We start from the raw sequence: 25,012 nt of genomic DNA, 5'->3' as shown, positions 1-25,012 counted from the left end.
CCAACCTCCTCCAACCTACCCCAACCTCCACCAACCTCCCCCAACCTCTAACCCGCCACCTGCCGCCTGTGTCCCTGGGTCTGTCCTGGCTCTGTCCTGGGTCTGTCCTGGGTCTGTCCTGGGTCTGTCCTGGCTCAGTCCTGGGTCTGTCCTGGCTCTGTCCTGGGTCTGTCCTGGCTCTGTCCTGGGTCTGTCCTGGCTCTGTCCTCGCTCTGTCCTGGGTCTGACCAGCGTCTGGTGTGTTGGTGTGTGTTTGTGTTTGTGTGTCCAGCCTGTTCTCAGCTGAAGAAGCAGGTCGTGGTCTTTGGAGCTTAAGTACGGCAGTCTAATCAAGTGGATTAGCGGCTAATGACTGGACGCAGAGAGCAGACATTTAGATTTAAATATAGGATGATGAGGATGTGGCCGCTGCTGCTCGGCCAATGAGGGCAGCCCATCAAAGACACAGGCTGCAACAATACCAGAATACTCTATTAGTACTTATTATTATTAGTACATCTATCATCCATCTATCATCTATCATCTGTCATCTGTCATCTATGTATCACCCATCTATCTACCTAGTTGAGACAGATTCATTCAACACTAAAATAATCCACTCTGCTAAATGTGTGTGTGTGTGTGTGTGTGTGTGTGTGTGTGTGTGTGTGTGTGTGTGTGTGTGTGTGTGTGTTAGTGTTTGTTATCTGGGTTGTGGACTTTGGCTCAGATTGATTGTGTGTGTGTGTGTGTGTGTGTGTGTGTGTGTGTGTGTGTGTGTGTGTGCGTGCGTGCGTGCGTGTGTGTGTGTGTGCGTGTTAGTGTTTGTTATCTGGGTTGTGGACTTTGGCTCCGATTGAACATTTAAAAAATACACTTCCTGTATTGATCACTTGTTTCATAAACGTGTAACTTATATATTGTATTTATATTCCTACTAACGCTTTTTATTTGTGGACATTGCGGTTGTTGACATGTGCTAGTTCTATAATGGATCATATATTATGGGATATAGTGCGGGTTCGCGACGCCCCCTGGTGTGCGGGAGAGGCAGCGCGTCACTGACGGCTGAAAACAGAAGAGACTCTTGTCAGACTACCACCAGCGGCCAGAGGTTTGTTTCTGTAATATCTCTAACATCTTTAAATCATATGGTAGGCAAACCAAAGGAATCATGATCATAGGTGATCTGAGTTATAATGAACGATAACACGACGTTATTGTTTTGAGACAGCTGTAAACGTGAGGACGAAACGTTGAAATTAACGCCGTTCGGGTGGAATGCGGTATAGGACGCGCATGCGAAATCCCGTGACGTACAGTGTTCTTGTCCGTCAAAAAGTGTTCTTGGATTTGACCTTTCCTTGTGTTGTGTCGATAGTAAGCTCACAGCCTCACCGCGGTTATTCACTGGAGATCCTTGTGCGTATTATCTATTCTACTATAATACTTATTACTGCCATCATTATGTCACGTCACGCTGTATCCCAGTGTGATGGAGGGTTAGTAGGGTTGGTTCATCTGACCAGGTCCTACGGCTGTATGACCTGTAGGTCCACTCTGCTCAGACCCAGGGGCGGAGCCAGACTCTGTGTACATCCGGGACCTGAGGGGGGTCCGGGGGTCCTCCCCCAGAAAATGTTGAATTTCTGAGATGCGATTTCCTGCATTCTAGTCCATTTCAGGGTGACCTGCTGGACACTGGCAAATCCTAAATCCCTTCTAATTCATAGCCTACATTTTCAGTTGCAGGGCCTGCTCAAGACAATACTATTTAATGGAAAGAAAGAATAACCACTTAACTATTGACTTCTAGAGATTTTTTTTTACAATGGCAAATTTGAGACTAACTTTCAGTAAATTCAAAGTAGGATTGCAGAGATGGATTGTTTGTTTGTTTGTTTGTTTGCTTTTTTGTATTTTAGAAGGTATGCCCACAGTGGCGTGTTGATGTTGACACTTTGCCCAGTAATAAGGCTTAATGTAATGTATAGGGACATGGTGTCAGGGTTGTCATAACTTAATGTAATGTATAGGGGACATGGTGTCAGGGTTGTCATAACTTAATGTAATGTATAGGGGACATGGTGTCAGGGTTGTCATAACTTAATATAATGTATAGGGGACATGGTGTCAGGGTTGTCATAACTTAATGTAATGTATAGGGGACAAGGTGTCAGGGTTGTCATAACTTAATGTAATGTATAGGGGACATGGTGTCAGGGTCGTCATAACTTAATGTAATGTATAGGGGACATGGTGTCAGGGTTGTCATAACTTCAAAAGCTTAAAAAAGATCCGGGGCTTTTGAAGTGAGATTCAGGCTTCAGTTCCCCCCCCCCCCCCCGCCCCACCCCCTTAAACTGCTAGTTAAGAAACTATTTGGAGCCGACCTTTTGGTGAGAGAGAAGAGCTTTTCTAAGCCTTGTTACAAATATGAGTTAGAAAGTTATTCATTCACCCATTCATAAAGTGATTCATTAATGTTCATAAACATTGATAGAACATGAGACTGGAACACAAGCCAGAATCAAAGTCTTTGTCCGAGTTTGAAAGTGTTCCACCATCGTGGAGGCCAGGTGTGAGGAGGTGTGGTGACCCCCCCCGCTGACCTCTGACCTCCAGGTTCTGAGATGAAGATCGCGGTCCTGGGGGCCTCAGGCCAGACCGGCCAGTACCTGGTCCAGCAGGCCCTGCAGAGCGGCCACATCGTCACCGCCGTGGTCCGCAACCCGGGGAAGATCACAGAGACACACGAGAACCTCAAGGTAAGGAGAACCTCAAGGTGAGGAGAACCTCAAGGTAAGGAGAACCTCAAGGTAAGAGAACCTCAAGGTAAGGGTCTGAAGAGAACCTCAAGGTAAGGAGAACCTTAAGGTTCTCCTTAGTTACTGGTATGTAATGTGTTGCAGAAGACCTCAGTTCACTGGTCACTATATAATTATAATATATTATAATATATTAATATATAATCATAATATATTATAATATATAATTATAATATATTACAATATATTATAATTATATATAATTATATATAATTAATGTAATGTATAGGGGACATGGTGTCAGGGTTGTCATAACTTAATGTAATGTATAGGGGACATGGTATATTATATATACCATGTATGTAATATATTATAATTATATATAATTATATATAATTATAATATATTACAATATATTATAATTATATATAATTATATATAATTATAATATATTACAATTATATATAATTATAATATATTGTAATATATAATTACATAATATAGTTGCCAGCAACAATAACGGGGTCCTACGGTATAACAGCCACCAGCCTAGCCACCAGCCTAGCCACCAGCCTAGCCACCAGCCTAGCCACCAGCCTAGCCACCAGCCTAGCCACCAGCCTAGCCACCAGCCTAGCCACCAGCCTAGCCACCAGCCTAGCCACCAGCCTAGCCATCAGCCTAGCCATCAGCCTAGCCATCAGCCTAGCCATCAGCCTAGCCATCAGCCACATATACCATGTGCTCTAGTACTGGCCTCTTGTCAAGCCAACACCTTCCCCCTCTACCACAAAATGAGACTCCCCTTATATAAGCCAATAAGTCCCAGGTGGACTGATTGGGCCATACCAATAATAAGGGGAACTTCCCTGGCCAAGGCGGGGTTAACCTTCTGCCCCCTAGTGCTCCGGAAGTCCAAATACCACATTAAATATGATGTGAGGGGAGAGACAGTGAGAAGGGATTTTCACATTCTCACATGACCGTATGACCGACAGTATAATAGTATGACCAACTGTATGACAGACAGTATGACAGTATGACAGACAGTATGACCAACAGTATGACTGTATAACCGACAGTATGACTGTATGAACGAAACGAAAGTATGACAGTATGACCGTATGACTGTATGAACGACAATATGACAGTATGACGGTATGACCGACAGTATGACTGTAGACTGCCAAGGGCAGATTGGAGTATATTTTGAGAAATATAAGTCTTTCCTATGTGGAGGTATGGTGAGCTTGGTTGGTATGGTAATATGCATTGGTATGCCTTAAAAACTGGTTTTCCGGCAGTTAACATATCAAAACAATCACCAACCATGTTTCTAAAGCCTACTGTGTCAAAATCCACTGTCAAACAGATGTTTGCGAAATAACGTGTGTACCCCTTTAAGGCCCAGCCTGCATTGTAGAGAGGCCATGGTTCAGAAGGGAGAACTTCAAACTAATGTTTTTTGGTTGTTTTTTCAGATATAGTCTTCAAATTTGGCATGGGTATACTATGGAATCTCCTCTTAATAGCCACATTCAACAGCTGGGCCTAGGTCTTTTGGATGCAATGTTGGAGCTGTTTAAACATGTTGTAGAGCTGTATACATATGCATGTATTTCACTTTAAAATACATATCTCTGCCATCTTTTGCCTTATTGCTATTATTTGATCACCCTATAGTCCCACAGTGACCTGGTACATGTGTGCCAAGTTTGGAGCTTTTCCCACTTTCAGCACCAAAGGAGTTAATGTGTGGGTGTTTGGTCAAGTTGTGGTCACTGCACTATATCCCAATGGTCTGACCATATGGGTTGCAATGTGAAAGTTGTTCATCATGAGAAATGGTGCATGTATACCACGTTTCATACAAATTGTACCTTCCTAGTGGTAATGGCAGCCTGTTGAAGTCCTGAACTTCAAGGCCTTGTTATAGCGCCACCTATGTGTTATTCTGGACCATCTTTTGATTCCTTTACTAACTTTATGAGTTCTACAAGCCTGCCAATTTTTATAACTTTTAGAGCCAAAAAGTCAGAATAAAAATATTAATAAATATAGTTGCCAGCAACAATAACGGGGTCCTACGGTATAACAGCCATCAGCCTAGCCATCAGCCTAGCCATCAGCCTAGCCATCAGCCTAGCCATCAGCCTAGCCATCAGCCTAGCCGCCACATATACCATGTGCTCTAGTACTGGCCTCTTGTCAAGCCAACACCTTCCCCCTCTGGCACAAAATGAGACTCCCCTTATATAAGCCAATAAGTCCCAGGTGGACTGATTGGGCCATACCAATAATAAGGGGAACTTCCCTGGCCAAGGCGGGGTTAACCTTCTGCCCCCTAGTGCTCCGGAAGTCCAAATACCACATTAAATATGATGTGAGGGGAGAGACAGTGAGAAGAGATTTTGACACTCACATGACAGTATGACAGACAGTATGACAGTATGACCAACTGTATGACTGTATGACCAACTGTATGACTGTATGACCAACTGTATTACCGACAGTATGACAGTACGACCAATACTATGACGACAGTATGACAGTATGACAGTATGACTGTATGACAGTATGACCAACAGTATGACTGTATAACTGACAGTATGACCGTATGACTGTATGAACAAAAGTATGACAGTATGACCGTATGACTGTATGAACGACAATATGACAGTATGACCGACAGTATGACTGTAGACTGCCAAGGGCAGATTGGAGTATATTTTGAGAAATATAAGTCTTTCCTATGTGGAGGTATGGTGAGCTTGGTTGGTATGGTAATATGCATTGGTATGCCTTAAAAACTGGTTTTCCGGCAGTTTACATATCAAAACAATCACCAACCATGTTACTAAAGCCTACTGTGTCAAAATCCACTGTCAAACGGATGTTTGCAAAATAACGTGTGTACCCCTTTAAGGCCCATCCTGCATTGTAGTGAGGCCATGGTTCAGAAGGGAGAACTTCAAACGAATGTTTTTTGATTGTTTTTTCAGATATAGTCTTCAAATTTGGCATGGGTATACTATGGAATCTCCTCTTAATAGCCACATTCAACAGCTGAGCCTACGTGTTTTGGATTCAATGTTGGAGCTGTTTAAACGTGTTGTAGAGCTGTATACATGTGCATGTATTTCACTTTAAAATGCATATCTCTGCCGTCTTTTGCCTTATTGCTATTATTTAATCAGCCTATAGTCCCACAGTGACCTGGTACATGTGTGCCAAGTTTGGAGCTTTTCCCACTTTCACCACAAAAGCAGTTAATGTGTGAGTGTTTGGTCAAGTTGTGGTCACTGCACTATATCCCAATGGTCTGACCATATGGGTTGCAATGTGAAAGTTGTTCATCATGAGAAATGGTGCATGTATACCAAGTTTCATACAAATTGCACCTTCCTAGTGGTAATGGCAGCCTGTTGAAGTCCTGAACTTCAAGGCCTTATTATAGCGCCACCTATGTGTTATTCTGGACCATCTTTTGATTCCTTTACTAACTTTACGAGTTCTACAAGCCTGCCAATTTTTATAACTTTTGGAGCCAAAAAGTCAGGATAAAAATAATAATAATAATAATAATAATAATAATAATAATAATAATACTAACGAATACAATAGGTTTCCTACGGATTCCGTAGGACCCCTAATAAATATAGTTGCCAGCAACAATAACGGGGTCCTACGGTATAACAGCCATCAGCCTAGCCATCAGCCTAGCCATCAGCCTAGCCATCAGCCTAGCCATCAGCCTAGCCATCAGCCTAGCCATCAGCCTAGCCATCAGCCTAGCCATCAGCCTAGCCATCAGCCTAGCCATCAGCCTAGCCATCAGCCTAGCCATCAGCCTAGCCATCAGCCTAGCCATCAGCCTAGCCATCAGCCTAGCAGCCACATATACCATGTGCTCTAGTACTGGCCTCTTGTCAAGCCAGCACCTTCCCCCTCTACCACAAAATGAGACTCCCCTTATATAAGCCAATAAGTCCCAGGTGGACTGATTGGGCCATACCAATAATAAGGGGAACTTCCCTGGCCAAGGCGGGGTTAACCTTCTGCCCCCTAGTGCTCCGGAAGTCCAAATACCACATTAAATATGATGTGAGGGGAGAGACAGTGAGAAGGGATTTTCACATTCTCACATGACCGTATGACCGACAGTATAATAGTATGACCAACTGTATGACTGACAGTATGACAGACAGTATGACCAACAGTATGACTGTATAACCGACAGTATGACTGTATGAACGAAAGTATGACAGTATGACCGTATGACTGTATGAACGACAATATGACAGTATGACGGTATGACCGACAGTATGACTGTAGACTGCCAAGGGCAGATTGGAGTATATTTTGAGAAATATAAGTCTTTCCTATGTGGAGGTATGGTGAGCTTGGTTGGTATGGTAATATGCATTGGTATGCCTTAAAAACTGGTTTTCCGGCAGTTAACATATCAAAACAATCACCAACCATGTTTCTAAAGCCTACGGTGTCAAAATCCACTGTCAAACAGATGTTTGCGAAATAACGTGTGTACCCCTTTAAGGCCCAGCCTGCATTGTAGAGAGGCCATGGTTCAGAAGGGAGAACTTCAAACTAATGTTTTTTGGTTGTTTTTTCAGATATAGTCTTCAAATTTGGCATGGGTATACTATGGAATCTCCTCTTAATAGCCACATTCAAAAGCTGGGCCTAGGTCTTTTGGATGCAATGTTGGAGCTGTTTAAACATGTTGTAGAGCTGTATACATATGCATGTATTTCACTTTAAAATACATATCTCTGCCATCTTTTGCCTTATTGCTATTATTTGATCACCCTATAGTCCCACAGTGACCTGGTACATGTGTGCCAAGTTTGGAGCTTTTCCCACTTTCAGCACCAAAGGAGTTAATGTGTGGGTGTTTGGTCAAGTTGTGGTCACTGCACTATATCCCAATGGTCTGACCATATGGGTTGCAATGTGAAAGTTGTTCATCATGAGAAATGGTGCATGTATACCAAGTTTCATACAAATTGTACCTTCCTAGTGGTAATGGCAGCCTGTTGAAGTCCTGAACTTCAAGGCCTTGTTATAGCGCCACCTATGTGTTATTCTGGACCATCTTTTGATTCCTTTACTAACTTTATGAGTTCTACAAGCCTGCCAATTTTTATAACTTTTGGAGCCAAAAAGTCAGAATAAAAATAATAAATATAGTTGCCAGCAACAATAACGGGGTCCTACGGTATAACAGCCACCAGCCTAGCCATCAGCCTAGCCATCAGCCTAGCCATCAGCCTAGCCATCAGCCTAGCCATCAGCCTAGCCATCAGCCTAGCCATCAGCCTCGCAGCCACATATACCATGTGCTCTAGTACTGGCCTCTTGTCAAGCCAACACCTTCCCCCTCTACCACAAAATGAGACTCCCCTTATATAAGCCAATAAGTCCCAGGTGGACTGATTGGGCCATACCAATAATAAGGGGAACTTCCCTGGCCAAGGCGGGGTTAACCTTCTGCCCCCTAGTGCTCCGGAAGTCCAAATACCACATTAAATATGATGTGAGGGGAGAGACAGTGAGAAGGGATTTTCACATTCTCACATGACCGTATGACCGACAGTATAATAGTATGACCAACTGTATGACAGACAGTATGACAGTATGACAGACAGTATGACCAACAGTATGACTGTATAACCGACAGTATGACTGTATGAACGAAAGTATGACAGTATGACCGTATGACTGTATGAACGACAATATGACAGTATGACGGTATGACCGACAGTATGACTGTAGACTGCCAAGGGCAGATTGGAGTATATTTTGAGAAATATAAGTCTTTCCTATGTGGAGGTATGGTGAGCTTGGTTGGTATGGTAATATGCATTGGTATGCCTTAAAAACTGGTTTTCCGGCAGTTAACATATCAAAACAATCACCAACCATGTTTCTAAAGCCTACTGTGTCAAAATCCACTGTCAAACAGATGTTTGCGAAATAACGTGTGTACCCCTTTAAGGCCCATCCTGCATTGTAGAGAGGCCATGGTTCAGAAGGGAGAACTTCAAACTAATGTTTTTTGGTTGTTTTTTCAGATATAGTCTTCAAATTTGGCATGGGTATACTATGGAATCTCCTCTTAATAGCCACATTCAACAGCTGGGCCTAGGTCTTTTGGATGCAATGTTGGAGCTGTTTAAACATGTTGTAGAGCTGTATACATATGCATGTATTTCACTTTAAAATACATATCTCTGCCATCTTTTGCCTTATTGCTATTATTTGATCACCCTATAGTCCCACAGTGACCTGGTACATGTGTGCCAAGTTTGGAGCTTTTCCCACTTTCAGCACCAAAGGAGTTAATGTGTGGGTGTTTGGTCAAGTTGTGGTCACTGCACTATATCCCAATGGTCTGACCATATGGGTTGCAATGTGAAAGTTGTTCATCATGACAAATGGTGCATGTATACCAAGTTTCATACAAATTGTACCTTCCTAGTGGTAATGGCAGCCTGTTGAAGTCCTGAACTTCAAGGCCTTGTTATAGCGCCACCTATGTGTTATTCTGGACCATCTTTTGATTCCTTTACTAACTTTATGAGTTCTACAAGCCTGCCAATTTTTATAACTTTTGGAGCCAAAAAGTCAGAATAAAAATAATAATAAATATAGTTGCCAGCAACAATAACGGGGTCCTACGGTATGACAGCCACCAGCCTAGCCATCAGCCTAGCCATCAGCCTAGCCATCAGCCTAGCCATCAGCCTAGCCATCAGCCTAGCCATCAGCCTAGCCATCAGCCTAGCCGCCACATATACCATGTGCTCTAGTACTGGCCTCTTGTCAAGCAAGCACCTGCCACAAAATGAGACTCCCCTTATATAAGCCAATGAGTCCCAGGTGGACTGATTGGGCCATACCAATAATAAGGGGAACTTCCCTGGCCAAGGCGGGGTTAACCTTCTGCCCCCTAGTGCTCCGGAAGTCCAAATACCACATTAAATATGATGTGAGGGGAGAGACAGTGAGAAGAGATTTTGACACTCACATGACAGTATGACAGACAGTATGACAGTATGACCAACTGTATGACAGTATGACCAACTGTATGACTGTATGACCAACTGTATGACTGTATGACCAACTGTATGACCGACAGTATGACAGTACGACCAACACTATGACCGACAGTATGACAGTATGACAGACAGTATGACAGTATGACCAACAGTATGACTGTATAACTGACAGTATGACCGTATGACTGTATGAACAAAAGTATGACTGTATGACTGTATGAACGACAATATGACAGTTTGACAGTATGACCGACAGTATGACCGTAGACTGCCAAGGGCAGATTGGAGTATATTTTGAGAAATATAAGTCTTTCCTATGTGGAGGTATGGTGCCTTAAAAACTGGTTTTCCGGCAGTTAACATATCAAAACAATCACCAACCATGTTACTAAAGCCTACTGTGTCAAAATCCACTGTCAAACGGATGTTTGCAAAATAACGTGTGTACCCCTTTAAGGCCCATCCTGCATTGTAGTGAGGCCATGGTTCAGAAGGGAGAACTTCAAACGAATGTTTTTTGATTGTTTTTTCAGATATAGTCTTCAAATTTGGCATGGGTATACTATGGAATCTCCTCTTAATAGCCACATTCAACAGCTGAGCCTACGTGTTTTGGATTCAATGTTGGAGCTGTTTAAACGTGTTGTAGAGCTGTATACATGTGCATGTATTTCACTTTAAAATGCATATCTCTGCCGTCTTTTGCCTTATTGCTATTATTTAATCAGCCTATAGTCCCACAGTGACCTGGTACATGTGTGCCAAGTTTGGAGCTTTTCCCACTTTCACCACAAAAGCAGTTAATGTGTGAGTGTTTGGTCAAGTTGTGGTCACTGCACTATATCCCAATGGTCTGACCATATGGGTTGCAATGGGAAAGTTGTTCATCATGAGAAATGGTGCATGTATACCAAGTTTCATACAAATTGCACCTTCCTAGTGGTAATGGCAGCCTGTTGAAGTCCTGAACTTCAAGGCCTTATTATAGCGCCACCTATGTGTTATTCTGGACCATCTTTTGATTCCTTTACTAACTTTACGAGTTCTACAAGCCTGCCAATTTTTATAACTTTTGGAGCCAAAAAGTCAGGATAAAAATAATAATAATAATAATAAATATAGTTGCCAGCAACAATAACGGGGTCCTACGGTATAACAGCCATCAGCCTAGCCATCAGCCTAGCCATCAGCCTAGCCATCAGCCTAGCCATCAGCCTAGCCATCAGCCTAGCCATCAGCCTAGCCATCAGCCTAGCCATCAGCCTAGCCATCAGCCTAGCCGCCACATATACCATGTGCTCTAGTACTGGCCTCTTGTCAAGCAAGCACCTGCCACAAAATGAGACTCCCCTTATATAAGCCAATGAGTCCCAGGTGGACTGATTGGGCCATACCAATAATAAGGGGAACTTCCCTGGCCAAGGCGGGGTTAACCTTCTGCCCCCTAGTGCTCCGGAAGTCCAAATACCACATTAAATATGATGTGAGGGGAGAGACAGTGAGAAGAGATTTTGACATTCTCACATGACAGTATGACAGACAGTATGACAGTATGACCAACTGTATGACAGTATGACCAACTGTATGACTGTATGACCAACTGTATGACCGACAGTATGACAGTACGACCAACACTATGACCGACAGTATGACAGACAGTATGACTGTATGACAGTATGACCAACAGTATGACTGTATAACTGACAGTATGACCGTATGACTGTATGAACAAAAGTATGACAGTATGACTGTATGAACGACAATATGACAGTTTGACAGTATGACCGACAGTATGACCGTAGACTGCCAAGGGCAGATTGGAGTATATTTTGAGAAATATAAGTCTTTCCTATGTGGAGGTATGGTGCCTTAAAAACTGGTTTTCCGGCAGTTAACATATCAAAACAATCACCAACCATGTTACTAAAGCCTACTGTGTCAAAATCCACTGTCAAACGGATGTTTGCAAAATAACGTGTGTACCCCTTTAAGGCCCATCCTGCATTGTAGTGAGGCCATGGTTCAGAAGGGATAACTTCAAACTAATGTTTTTTGGTTGTTTTTTCAGATATAGTCTTCAAATTTGGCATGGGTATACTATGGAATCTCCTCTTAATAGCCACATTCAAAAGCTGGGCCTAGGTCTTTTGGATGCAATGTTGGAGCTGTTTAAACATGTTGTAGAGCTGTATACATATGCATGTATTTCACTTTAAAATACATATCTCTGCCATCTTTTGCCTTATTGCTATTATTTGATCACCCTATAGTCCCACAGTGACCTGGTACATGTGTGCCAAGTTTGGAGCTTTTCTCACTTTCAGCACCAAAGGAGTTAATGTGTGGGTGTTTGGTCAAGTTGTGGTCACTGAACTATATCCCAATGGTCTGACCATATGGGTTGCAATGTGAAAGTTGTTCATCATGACAAATGGTGCATGTATACCAAGTTTCATACAAATTGTACCTTCCTAGTGGTAATGGCAGCCTGTTGAAGTCCTGAACTTCAAGGCCTTGTTATAGCGCCACCTATGTGTTATTCTGGACCATCTTTTGATTCCTTTACTAACTTTATGAGTTCTACAAGCCTGCCAATTTTTATAACTTTTGGAGCCAAAAAGTCAGGATAAAAATAATAATAATAATAATAATACTAACGAATACAATAGGTTTCCTACGGATTCCGTAGGACCCCTAAATATAGTTGCCAGCAACAATAACGGGGTCCTACGGTATAACAGCCATCAGCCTAGCCATCAGCCTAGCCATCAGCCTAGCCATCAGCCTAGCCATCAGCCTAGCCATCAGCCTAGCCATCAGCCTAGCCATCAGCCTAGCCATCAGCCTAGCCATCAGCCTAGCCATCAGCCTAGCCATCAGCCTAGCCGCCACATATACCATGTGCTCTAGTACTGGCCTCTTGTCAAGCCAGCACCTTCCCCCTCTACCACAAAATGAGACTCCCCTTATATAAGCCAATAAGTCCCAGGTGGACTGATTGGGCCATACCAATAATAAGGGGAACTTCCCTGGCCAAGGCAGGGTTAACCTTCTGCCCCCTAGTGCTCCGGAAGTCCAAATACCACATTAAATATGATGTGAGGGGAGAGACAGTGAGAAGGGATTTTCACATTCTCACATGACCGTATGACCGACAGTATGACAGTATGACCAACTGTATGACTGTATGACCAACTGTATGACCGACAGTATGACAGTACGACCAACACTATGACCGACAGTATGACAGTATGACAGACAGTATGACAGTATGACCAACAGTATGACTGTATAACTGACAGTATGACCGTATGACTGTATGAACGACAATATGACAGTTTGACAGTATGACCGACAGTATGACAGACAGTATGACTGTATGACAGACAGTATGATTGTATAACTGACAGTATGACTGTATGAATGACAGTATGACCGTATGACTGTATGAACGAAAGTATGACAGTATGACCGTATGACTGTATGAACGACTGTATGAACGACAATATGACAGTATGACAGTATGACCGACAGTATGACCATAGACTGCCAAGGGCAGGTTGGAGTATATTTTGAGAAATATAAGTCTTTCCTATGTGGAGGTATGGTGAGCTTGGTTGGTATGTTAATATGCATTGGTATGCCTTAAAAACTGGTTTTCCGGCAGTTAACATATCAAAACAATCATGTTACTAAAGCCTACGGTGTCAAAATCCACTGTCAAACGGATGTTTGCGAAATAACGTGTGTACCCCTTTAAGGCCCATCCTGCATTGTAGAGAGGCCATGGTTCAGAAGGGAGAACTTCAAACGAATGTTTTTTGATTGTTTTTTCAGATATAGTCTTCAAATTTGGCATGGGTATACTATGGAATCTCCTCTTAATAGCCACATTCAACAGCTGAGCCTACGTGTTTTGGATTCAATGTTGGAGCTGTTTAAACGTGTTGTAGAGCTGTATACATGTGCATGTATTTCACTTTAAAATGCATATCTCTGCCGTCTTTTGCCTTATTGCTATTATTTAATCAGCCTATAGTCCCACAGTGACCTGGTACATGTGTGCCAAGTTTGGAGCTTTTCCCACTTTCACCACAAAAGCAGTTAATGTGTGAGTGTTTGGTCAAGTTGTGGTCACTGCACTATATCCCAATGGTCTGACCATATGGGTTGCAATGTGAAAGTTGTTCATCATGAGAAATGGTGCATGTATACCAAGTTTCATACAAATTGCACCTTCCTAGTGGTAATGGCAGCCTGTTGAAGTCCTGAACTTCAAGGCCTTGTTATAGCGCCACCTATGTGTTATTCTGGCCCATCTTTTGATTCCTTTACTAACTTTACGAGTTCTACAACCCTGCCAATTTTTATAACTTTTGGAGCCAAAAAGTCAGGATAAAAATAATAATAATAATAATAAATATAGTTGCCAGCAACAATAACGGGGTCCTACGGTATAACAGCCACCAGACTAGCCACCAGACTAGCCACCAGACTAGCCATCAGCCTAGCCATCAGCCTAGCCATCAGCCTAGCCATCAGCCTAGCCATCAGCCTAGCCATCAGCCTAGCCATCAGCCTAGCCATCAGCCTAGCCATCAGCCTAGCCATCAGCCTAGCCATCAGCCTAGCCATCAGCCTAGCTGCCACATATACCATGTGCTCTAGTACTGGCCTCTTGTCAAGCAAGCACCTACCACAAAATGAGACTCCCCTTATATAAGCCAATGAGTCCCAGGTGGACTGATTGGGCCATACCAATAATAAGGGGAACTTCCCTGGCCAAGGCGGGGTTAACCTTCTGCCCCCTAGTGCTCCGGAAGTCCAAATACCACATTAAATATGATGTGAGGGGAGAGACAGTGAGAAGAGATTTTGACACTCACATGACAGTATGACAGACAGTATGACAGTATGACCAACTGTATGACTGTATGACCAACTGTATGACTGTATGACCAACTGTATTACCGACAGTATGACAGTACGACCAATACTATGACGACAGTATGACAGTATGACAGTATGACTGTATGACAGTATGACCAACAGTATGACTGTATAACTGACAGTATGACCGTATGACTGTATGAACAAAAGTATGACAGTATGACCGTATGACTGTATGAACGACAATATGACAGTATGACCGACAGTATGACTGTAGACTGCCAAGGGCAGATTGGAGTATATTTTGAGAAATATAAGTCTTTCCTATGTGGAGGTATGGTGAGCTTGGTTGGTATGGTAATATGCATTGGTATGCCTTAAAAACTGGTTTTCCGGCAGTTAACATATCAAAACAATCACCAACCATGTTACTAAAGCCTACTGTGTCAAAATCCACTGTCAAACGGATGTTTGCAAAATAACGTGTGTACCCCTTTAAGGCCCATCCTGCATTGTAGTGAGGCCATGGTTCAGAAGGGAGAACTTCAAACGAATGTTTTTTGATTGTTTTTTCAGATATAGTCTTCAAATTTGGCATGGGTATACTATGGAATCTCCTCTTAATAGCCACATTCAACAGCTGAGCCTACGTGTTTTGGATTCAATGTTGGAGCTGTTTAAACGTGTTGTAGAGCTGTATACATGTGCATGTATTTCACTTTAAAATGCATATCTCTGCCGTCTTTTGCCTTATTGCTATTATTTAATCAGCCTATAGTCCCACAGTGACCTGGTACATGTGTGCCAAGTTTGGAGCTTTTCCCACTTTCACCACAAAAGCAGTTAATGTGTGAGTGTTTGGTCAAGTTGTGGTCACTGCACTATATCCCAATGGTCTGACCATATGGGTTGCAATGTGAAAGTTGTTCATCATGAGAAATGGTGCATGTATACCAAGTTTCATACAAATTGCACCTTCCTAGTGGTAATGGCAGCCTGTTGAAGTCCTGAACTTCAAGGCCTTATTATAGCGCCACCTATGTGTTATTCTGGACCATCTTTTGATTCCTTTACTAACTTTACGAGTTCTACAAGCCTGCCAATTTTTATAACTTTTGGAGCCAAAAAGTCAGGATAAAAATAATAATAATAATAATAAATATAGTTGCCAGCAACAATAACGGGGTCCTACGGTATAACAGCCATCAGCCTAGCCATCAGCCTAGCCATCAGCCTAGCCATCAGCCTAGCCATCAGCCTAGCCATCAGCCTAGCCATCAGCCACATATGCCATGTGCTCTAGTACTGGCCTCTTGTCAAGCCAACACCTTCCCCCTCTACCACAAAATGAGACTCCCCTTATATAAGCCAATAAGTCCCAGGTGGACTGATTGGGCCATACCAATAATAAGGGGAACTTCCCTGGCCAAGGCGGGGTTAACCTTCTGCCCCCTAGTGCTCCGGAAGTCCAAATACCACATTAAATATGATGTGAGGGGAGAGACAGTGAGAAGGGATTTTCACATTCTCACATGACCGTATGACCGACAGTATAATAGTATGACCAACTGTATGACAGACAGTATGACAGTATGACAGACAGTATGACCAACAGTATGACTGTATAACCGACAGTATGACTGTATGAACGAAAGTATGACAGTATGACCGTATGACTGTATGAACGACAATATGACAGTATGACGGTATGACCGACAGTATGACTGTAGACTGCCAAGGGCAGATTGGAGTATATTTTGAGAAATATAAGTCTTTCCTATGTGGAGGTATGGTGAGCTTGGTTGGTATGGTAATATGCATTGGTATGCCTTAAAAACTGGTTTTCCGGCAGTTAACATATCAAAACAATCACCAACCATGTTTCTAAAGCCTACTGTGTCAAAATCCACTGTCAAACAGATGTTTGCGAAATAACGTGTGTACCCCTTTAAGGCCCAGCCTGCATTGTAGAGAGGCCATGGTTCAGAAGGGAGAACTTCAAACTAATGTTTTTTGGTTGTTTTTTCAGATATAGTCTTCAAATTTGGCATGGGTATACTATGGAATCTCCTCTTAATAGCCACATTCAACAGCTGGGCCTAGGTCTTTTGGATGCAATGTTGGAGCTGTTTAAACATGTTGTAGAGCTGTATACATATGCATGTATTTCACTTTAAAATACATATCTCTGCCATCTTTTGCCTTATTGCTATTATTTGATCACCCTATGGTCCCACAGTGACCTGGTACATGTGTGGCAAGTTTGGAGCTTTTCCCACTTTCAGCACCAAAGGAGTTAATGTGTGGGTGTTTGGTCAAGTTGTGGTCACTGCACTATATCCCAATGGTCTGACCATATGGGTTGCAATGTGAAAGTTGTTCATCATGACAAATGGTGCATGTATACCAAGTTTCATACAAATTTTACCTTCCTAGTGGTAATGGCAGCCTGTTGAAGTCCTGAACTTCAAGGCCTTGTTATAGCGCCACCTATGTGTTATTCTGGACCATCTTTTGATTCCTTTACTAACTTTATGAGTTCTACAAGCCTGCCAATTTTTATAACTTTTGGAGCCAAAAAGTCAGAATAAAAATAATAATAATAATACTAACGAATACAATAGGTTTCCTACGGATTCCGTAGGACCCCTAATAATAATAATAATAATACTAACGAATACAATAGGTTTCCTACGGATTCCGTAGGACCCCTAATAATAATACTAACGAATACAATAGGTTTCCTACGGAGATTCCGTAGGACCCCTAATAATAATAATACTAACGAATACAATAGGTTTCCTACGGATTCCGTAGGACCCCTAATAATAATAATAATAATAATAATACTAACGAATACAATAGGTTTCCTACGGATTCCGTAGGACCCCTAATAATAATAATAATACTAACGAATACAATAGGTTTCCTACGGATTCCGTAGGACCCCTAATAATAATAATACTAACGAATACAATAGGTTTCCTACGGATTCCGTAGGACCCCTAATAATAATACTAACGAATACAATAGGTTTCCTACGGATTCCGTAGGACCCCTAATAATACTAACGAATACAATAGGTTTCCTACGGATTCCGTAGGACCCCTAATAATACTAACGAATACAATAGGTTTCCTACGGATTCCGTAGGACCCCTAATAATACTAACGAATACAATAGGTTTCCTACGGAGATTCCGTAGGACCCCTAATAATACTAACGAATACAATAGGTTTCCTACGGATTCCGTAGGACCCCTAATAATACTAACGAATACAATAGGTTTCCTACGGATTCCGTAGGACCCCTAATAATACTAACGAATACAATAGGTTTCCTACGGAGATTCCGTAGGACCCCTAATAATACTAACGAATACAATAGGTTTCCTACGGATTCCGTAGGACCCCTAATAATAATAATACTAACGAATACAATAGGTTTCCTACGGATTCCGTAGGACCCCTAATAATACTAACGAATACAATAGGTTTCCTACGGATTCCGTAGGACCCCTAATAATACTAACGAATACAATAGGTTTCCTACGGATTCCGTAGGACCCCTAATAATAATACTAACGAATACAATAGGTTTCCTACGGATTCCGTAGGACCCCTAATAATACTAACGAATACAATAGGTTTCCTACGGATTCCGTAGGACCCCTAATAATACTAACGAATACAATAGGTTTCCTACGGAGATTCCGTAGGACCCCTAATAATACTAACGAATACAATAGGTTTCCTACGGATTCCGTAGGACCCCTAATAATAATAATACTAACGAATACAATAGGTTTCCTACGGATTCCGTAGGACCCCTAATAATAATAATAATACTAACGAATACAATAGGTTTCCTACGGATTCCGTAGGACCCCTAATAATAATAATAATACTAACGAATACAATAGGTTTCCTACGGATTCCGTAGGACCCCTAATAATACTAACGAATACAATAGGTTTCCTACGGATTCCGTAGGACCCCTAATAATAATAATAATAATAATACTAACGAATACAATAGGTTTCCTACGGATTCCGTAGGACCCCTAATAATACTAACGAATACAATAGGTTTCCTACGGATTCCGTAGGACCCCTAATAATACTAACGAATACAATAGGTTTCCTACGGATTCCGTAGGACCCCTAATAATAATAATACTAACGAATACAATAGGTTTCCTACGGATTCCGTAGGACCCCTAATAATACTAACGAATACAATAGGTTTCCTACGGATTCCGTAGGACCCCTAATAATACTAACGAATACAATAGGTTTCCTACGGATTCCGTAGGACCCCTAATTATTATATATTGTAATTTATAAAACGGGGGGCCTAAATCAAGCGATCTGATTGGTTCCCAACCGTTGTATATTGAGCGTATACACACAGCTATGACGCCCGTTCAGTTTACAGAGTCCAGTATCACTCCGCGCCTAACTTGAACAGTTGTTTATTTATATATAAAAGCGATAGCATAGTTCACTGAAGCCTAAAAAAAGCCTGTAAAGCAATAGGCACACGGTCGCCGGCAATTTAGCCTTCTAAATTGCTAAATTGCCGGCGAACCAAGCTACCGTCTCTAGCCTTCTCTCTGAAGGACGCTAGTGTGTTGCATAGCAACCGCCGTACACTTTGCCGGCAGCCAGGAGGGACTACTTTTCTGTATTCGTTAAAAAAAATGCTTTTGCGACTTTCTCGCTTTTTCAAAATTGAGGGTGTCTATGACTTTAATTTCGCCATATTTACGTAACTGTTTTATAAAAGCAATAGATCACTTCAGTCAGTGATATACGGTCATTATACCACAGTGAAGGGGGTCGCCGCCCCTCCGCTGCACGTCGGGACGGACAACGCCCCTTAACTGTGGTATAATGAGCGTATACCACGGCCTGTCGTGATCTATTGCTTAAATATATTATAATATATATTATAATATATTATAATATATAACGCCCCCCCCCCCAGGTGGTGCAGGCGGACGTGTTCTCTGCAGACAGCCTGCAGAGCCCCTTCCAGGACCAGGACGCCGTGGTCTCCTGCCTGGGCTTCCCCCTCTCCCTGTGGGGGGGGGTGACGGGCTACAGCCGCTCCCTGGGCGCCGTGCTCAGCGCCCTGCGGAGCGCCCGCGTCACACGCTTCATCGTCATGACGTCCTGGTACACCCAGCGTGAGTGTTTACTGTCGCCATGACGACCTGCTATACCCAGCGTGAGTGGTTACTGTCGCCATGACGACCTGCTACACCCAGCGTGAGTGTTTACTGTCGCCATGACGACCTGCTACACCCAGCGTGAGTGGTTATTGTCGCCATGACGACCTGCTACACCCAGCGTGAGTGTTTACTGTCACCATGACGACCTGCTACACCCAGCGTGAGTGTTTACTGTCGCCATGACGACCTGCTACACCCAGCGTGAGTGTTTACTGTCGCCATGACGACCTGCTACACCCAGCGTGAGTGTTTACTGTCGCCATGACGACCTGCTACACCCATGGTCTGTCGTGTTGAGGTTCACTGTGTCCTCTCTAAGGTGTCTGTCTGTCTGTCTGTCTGTCTGTCTGTCTGTCTCTCTGTCTGTGTGTGTCTGTCTGTCTGTCTGCCTGTCTGTCTGTGTGTCTGTGTGTCTGTGTCTGTGTGCCTGTGTCTGTCTGTCTGTCTGTCTGTCTGTCTGTCTGTCTGTCTGTCTGTCTGTCTGTCTGTCTGTCTGTCTGTGTGTTTGTGTGTGTGTCTCTCCAGCTGACTCCGGGGCCGGTGCTCCCCTGATGATCCGATGGCTCCTGCTGCCTCTGATCCGCTCCGTTCTGACGGACATGTTCCACATGGAGACGGCCCTGCAGGGGGTCCACGACGTGGACTGGACCGTGGTCCGTCCACCCGGCCTGCAGAACCTGCCCGCCTCAGGTACCAGAGAACTGTCTACATCTAGATCTATAGTCTAGAGATCTATAGATCTAGATCTATAGAGATCTATAGATCTCTAGAGAGCTATAGATCTAGATCTATAGCTCTAGAGATCTATAGATCTAGATATATATAGATCTAGATCTATAGAGATCTATAGATCTATAGATATCTATAGGTATCTATATCTATAGATATAGATATCTATAGATCTATAGATAGATCTATAGATATATATGTAGGTATCTAGATCTATAGATATCGATATCTACAGATCTAGATCTATAGATCTAGATATCTACAGATCTAGATCTATAGATCTATAGATCTAGATATCTATAGATCTATAGATATAGATATAGATATCTATAGGTATCTAGATCTATATCTACAGATCTATATATCTAGATATCTATAGATCTATAGATATAGATCTATATATCTATCTACCTTACTGGCCCCCTTACCTTATTGGCCCCTGGTCCCCTTACCTTAGTGGCCCCTGGTCCCCTTACCTTAGTGGCCCCTGGTCCCCTTACTTTAGTGGCCCCTGGTCCCCTTACCTTAATGGGCCCCTGGTCCCCTTATCTTAGTGGCCCCTGGTCCCCTTACTTTAGTGGCCCCTGGTCCCCTTAAGACATCCTGAGTCTCTCCTCCACAGAGAAGGCCTTCCTGACCCATGAGGGCTACTCGGTTCCGGGCGCCATCGGTAACCAGGTGGCCCGGGGGGACGTGGCTCGCTTCCTGCTCTCCCAGCTGGACGCCGACGCCTGGGTGAAGAAGGGCGTGGCTATGCACACTAAGTGACGCCCGCTTCCTGCCTGACGGCGGCGCGTGGGACGCGGTGCTGGGCCAACGGCGCCATTGACACCAACAAGCTGTTGGATATCCTTAGGTTTTATACATCTTAGGTTTTATACCTTTCTATATCTTTTGTATTAATTTCTAAATGATAAATGATATACATTCATGATGGTTTAATGCAATGCTTAAATATCAATGCCTTTAATTGTGTTTGTCAATGACGATTACGACTTGTGACTCTTACTTACTTTGTACCAGTAGAGGGCGATGTCAGACCATCGACACCTCCGCCTCCAGTCACCTTGTACTCATATTGTCATCCGGTATGCATGGAACAACAATACCAATAAAGTTTAACCAAACACATTCTGTCCAAAATGTCCACATTATAAGGAAGGACGTGATCTCTAGAGTGCTGTAACACAAGACATTGAGGAGTAGATGAATGATTCATAACCTTAATAACCAACACCCATTACCTTGCATGTACACATAGAACTCCAGATGATGTATGACCTCTTCCCCTCAAACGTCCGCTGTGACCAAAGGCTCAGTACCTGTGGCTGCTCTGTAAATCCATTTGTGCGTTTTGTCCAAACTCAACATGGAACACTCAGCAACAGAGAGCCGGGGTCCAGATGTTCTTGGGAGCTCAATCTGGTCGATCATAAAAAGGACAACAACACAATTAATAAATTAATACATATATAATAATAAAAAACCTTTACGACTTTCTTTTTGTCCTCATCACATTTTGTTCATCTCCTGGGCAGAAGTAATGAAGCACTCAGTTTTTTTTATAATTTTTCCTTTCATCAATAGAAACAAACAATTATATATGTATATATAAATGTATAAATGAAATCTATATTTCCGTTAAAGGTGCCATGACATGCCACCAGGTGTGGTGTGATCAGCCGTTACAATCCGTTTTGGAAATCTGTCCCTTATGACATCACAGGTGTCCACCTAGATGTGTGACGGACAGATGAGCAACGTCTGCTCCAGTCCACCGGGTAGGCTGGTAGACTGACCTATCAGCACACGTCTAGGTGGACACGCCCACTTTCTGCCCCTTATGATGTCATAAGGGGCAGATTTCCAAAACGGCTTGTAACGGCTAACCACATGTAACGGTTGTAAGGCAGTCAGAGATTGAGAAACGTCTTAGGAATATATTGGGTTTATTCCTTTGAAAAAGAAAAGAAAAACATGCCTTCAGGCAAAGGTGGACTGGATATGCAGCATCCGATGCAGAGCATGCAACTTCTCTGATCCATTTGACATTAATGCAATAATACAAAAAGCACAGAAATAGGAGAGATATTATTATCTTAATAATCCTCATAACTTATTTACATTTTATATTTGGAACAACATACCTTTGAAAAAGAAAAGAAAAACATGCCTTCAGGCAAAGGTGGACTGGATATGCAGCATCTGCACAAGCAAAGTAAAATATCTACATTGTATTACCCAGGCTACATTAACCGCATGGACACCTGCTAGCGGACTTTGCATTAACAACCTTTCTATCATTACTTTAAAATGTAACCAGATCATCACAATGCGTATGGAATAATATCACACATGTGATATGTCAAAGTTTTCAACTTAAACACAATTTTACGGTTTGAAAACTAATATACCGCAGTGAGTGCTTATTACAGTGTACCTACCCGATGCAGAGCATGCAACTTCTCTGATCGGGTACGGCAGAGGCGCAGGGACAAAACGCAGCAGATCCGCAATACACAAACTGTCCACCGGTGGCTCCAAATCACAAACTCAAAACAAAAAGGCTTTATTATGGCGAAAATCACATACAACACTAGACCCTATTTCTAACTCTGTTACACCCACCTCCCCCGAATTTCGCCAAATATAAGCAAGGACTGCACAGTATTCCTGAAAGCGACCAAGTACACCACCTGTCAACACTAGACAAAGGGTCACCAATTACAGGACAGCCAACCACAAAAGTATCCAATAAGGATGAAGTGAAAGGAGAGCCGCACAAACTCTCCAACCAACCACTGGCAGTAGGGTGCCTTATACACCCCACGAGACCCAGTAACCGCATACCAAAAGTCAACAAACAGAAATAAAGGAGTCCTCCTTAAACTAACCAAGGCCTGGTTCAACCATATCACTTAAATGTGTGTCAATAAACCTTGACACCTACTGTCTAACCATGAAAGACTGGAAACACCGACCTGTAAACAGACTGCATAGACGGACGTGTGTATGTAATGTCTTGCCTCAACATAGTATGAATCAGTCTGTCAACTGGCCTGATAATGCGACCAAACCTAGATCTCACCTGTGTGGATAAACTAGGATTCTGAGATTGTGCAACAGGAGCTACGGTGTCAATACTATGTGAGTCAGTGACATCGTCTGTCTGTGTCACAACAGTCAATCCATCAGTCTCTGTATGTGTGAGCACGTCGGTGTTACAACTATCTGACTGTGAATCCGTGTCTCTAGCAACAGCCGTACTAACGTCAGTGTCAGTCACAAGTCTTGAGTCAGAGGTGAAGGACTCTTTGAGGCCTTCAGACACCTCTGGGTCGCTCTGAGAGACAAGAGGAGCAGATACTGTTCCTTCCTTTCCAGCTGACTCAACTTCAGAAGAGTCAGGAAATGATGATTGAACAACCCACTCTACGGTTCGTCCCTCTGAATCCACAGGTTCATGACCAGTCTCCCTCTGCACTTGCTGAGATTCTGAGCATGATTCAGAGGAATCATGATCTACATCCACGACATCTGGCAAAAAGTCTGGATCATCAATTGAGGCAGAATCGTTGCCTGACTTTGACAATTGAGCAGAAGGCGAAGATGAGCCCGGGTCAGTGAGGATACTTGTGTCATCCATGGGCAGGAAGTTCACCAACATCAACATGTTACGGTGGACCACTCTTTCCTTTCCAGTAGCCGTGTCCCGTATCTTGTAAGTGTGTGTCTCTGCGTTCCTGTCCACTACAGTGTACACAGTAGATTCCCAGCGATCTGCTACCTTTCTTTTCCCTCTCTCCTTCTTGTTGGCCACCAACACACGGTCACCAATGTCAATGGCAGGCCCCTTCGCTCTCCTGTTGTAGAGCTCAGTGTGACGGTGTTGCTCCTTCGTTGCATGTTCCTGAGCTATCAGCATTGCACCTTGTAGATCTTTCACAAGTGACACTACATACTTGTCATAGCTGACTACAGCTGGATCATTCAGGACATTTCGAAAAAGCACATCAACTGGTAGACGAGGAATCCGTCCAAACATCAAAAAGAAAGGAGCATATCCTGTGGTCTCGTGAACCGTACTGTTGTACATGAACGTCAGAGTCTGAAGATGGCGAGGCCAGTTGGCTTTCGTGTCAGGAGCCAGTGCACGGATCATGTTGCCAAGAGTTCTGTTAAAACGTTCCACGCTCCCATTGCCCATAGGATGATAAGGGGTGGTGTGTGATTTCCTTATACCAGAGACTCTGAGCAGCTCGCTGATAAGCTGACTCTCAAAGCTGGCACCTTGGTCGCTGTGGATACGTTCCGGGAAACCAAATATAC

At 43.0% G+C, this 25,012-nt stretch overlaps 1 protein-coding gene across 1 annotated transcript; it reads left to right on the top strand.

Annotated features, from left to right (window-relative positions):
- Positions 1-878: 878 nt before the first annotated feature.
- On the top strand, positions 879-22,176 carry LOC311343131 (flavin reductase (NADPH)-like). Its single transcript, XM_084467993.1, has 5 exons — positions 879-1,093; positions 2,605-2,747; positions 19,708-19,909; positions 20,480-20,644; positions 21,306-22,176. Exons 2-5 carry the CDS (start codon positions 2,613-2,615, stop codon positions 21,449-21,451), a joined length of 648 nt encoding a protein of 215 aa, XP_084324119.1. The 5' UTR covers positions 879-1,093; positions 2,605-2,612; the 3' UTR covers positions 21,452-22,176.
- The last annotated feature ends 2,836 nt before the right edge of the window (positions 22,177-25,012 follow it).

The sequence above is a fragment of the Micromesistius poutassou genome, assembly GCF_964030765.1.
Source record: "Micromesistius poutassou genome assembly, chromosome: 5".
In the NCBI taxonomy this organism is placed as follows: domain Eukaryota; kingdom Metazoa; phylum Chordata; class Actinopteri; order Gadiformes; family Gadidae; genus Micromesistius; species Micromesistius poutassou.
This window is presented reverse-complemented; position numbering and strand designations above follow the sequence as displayed.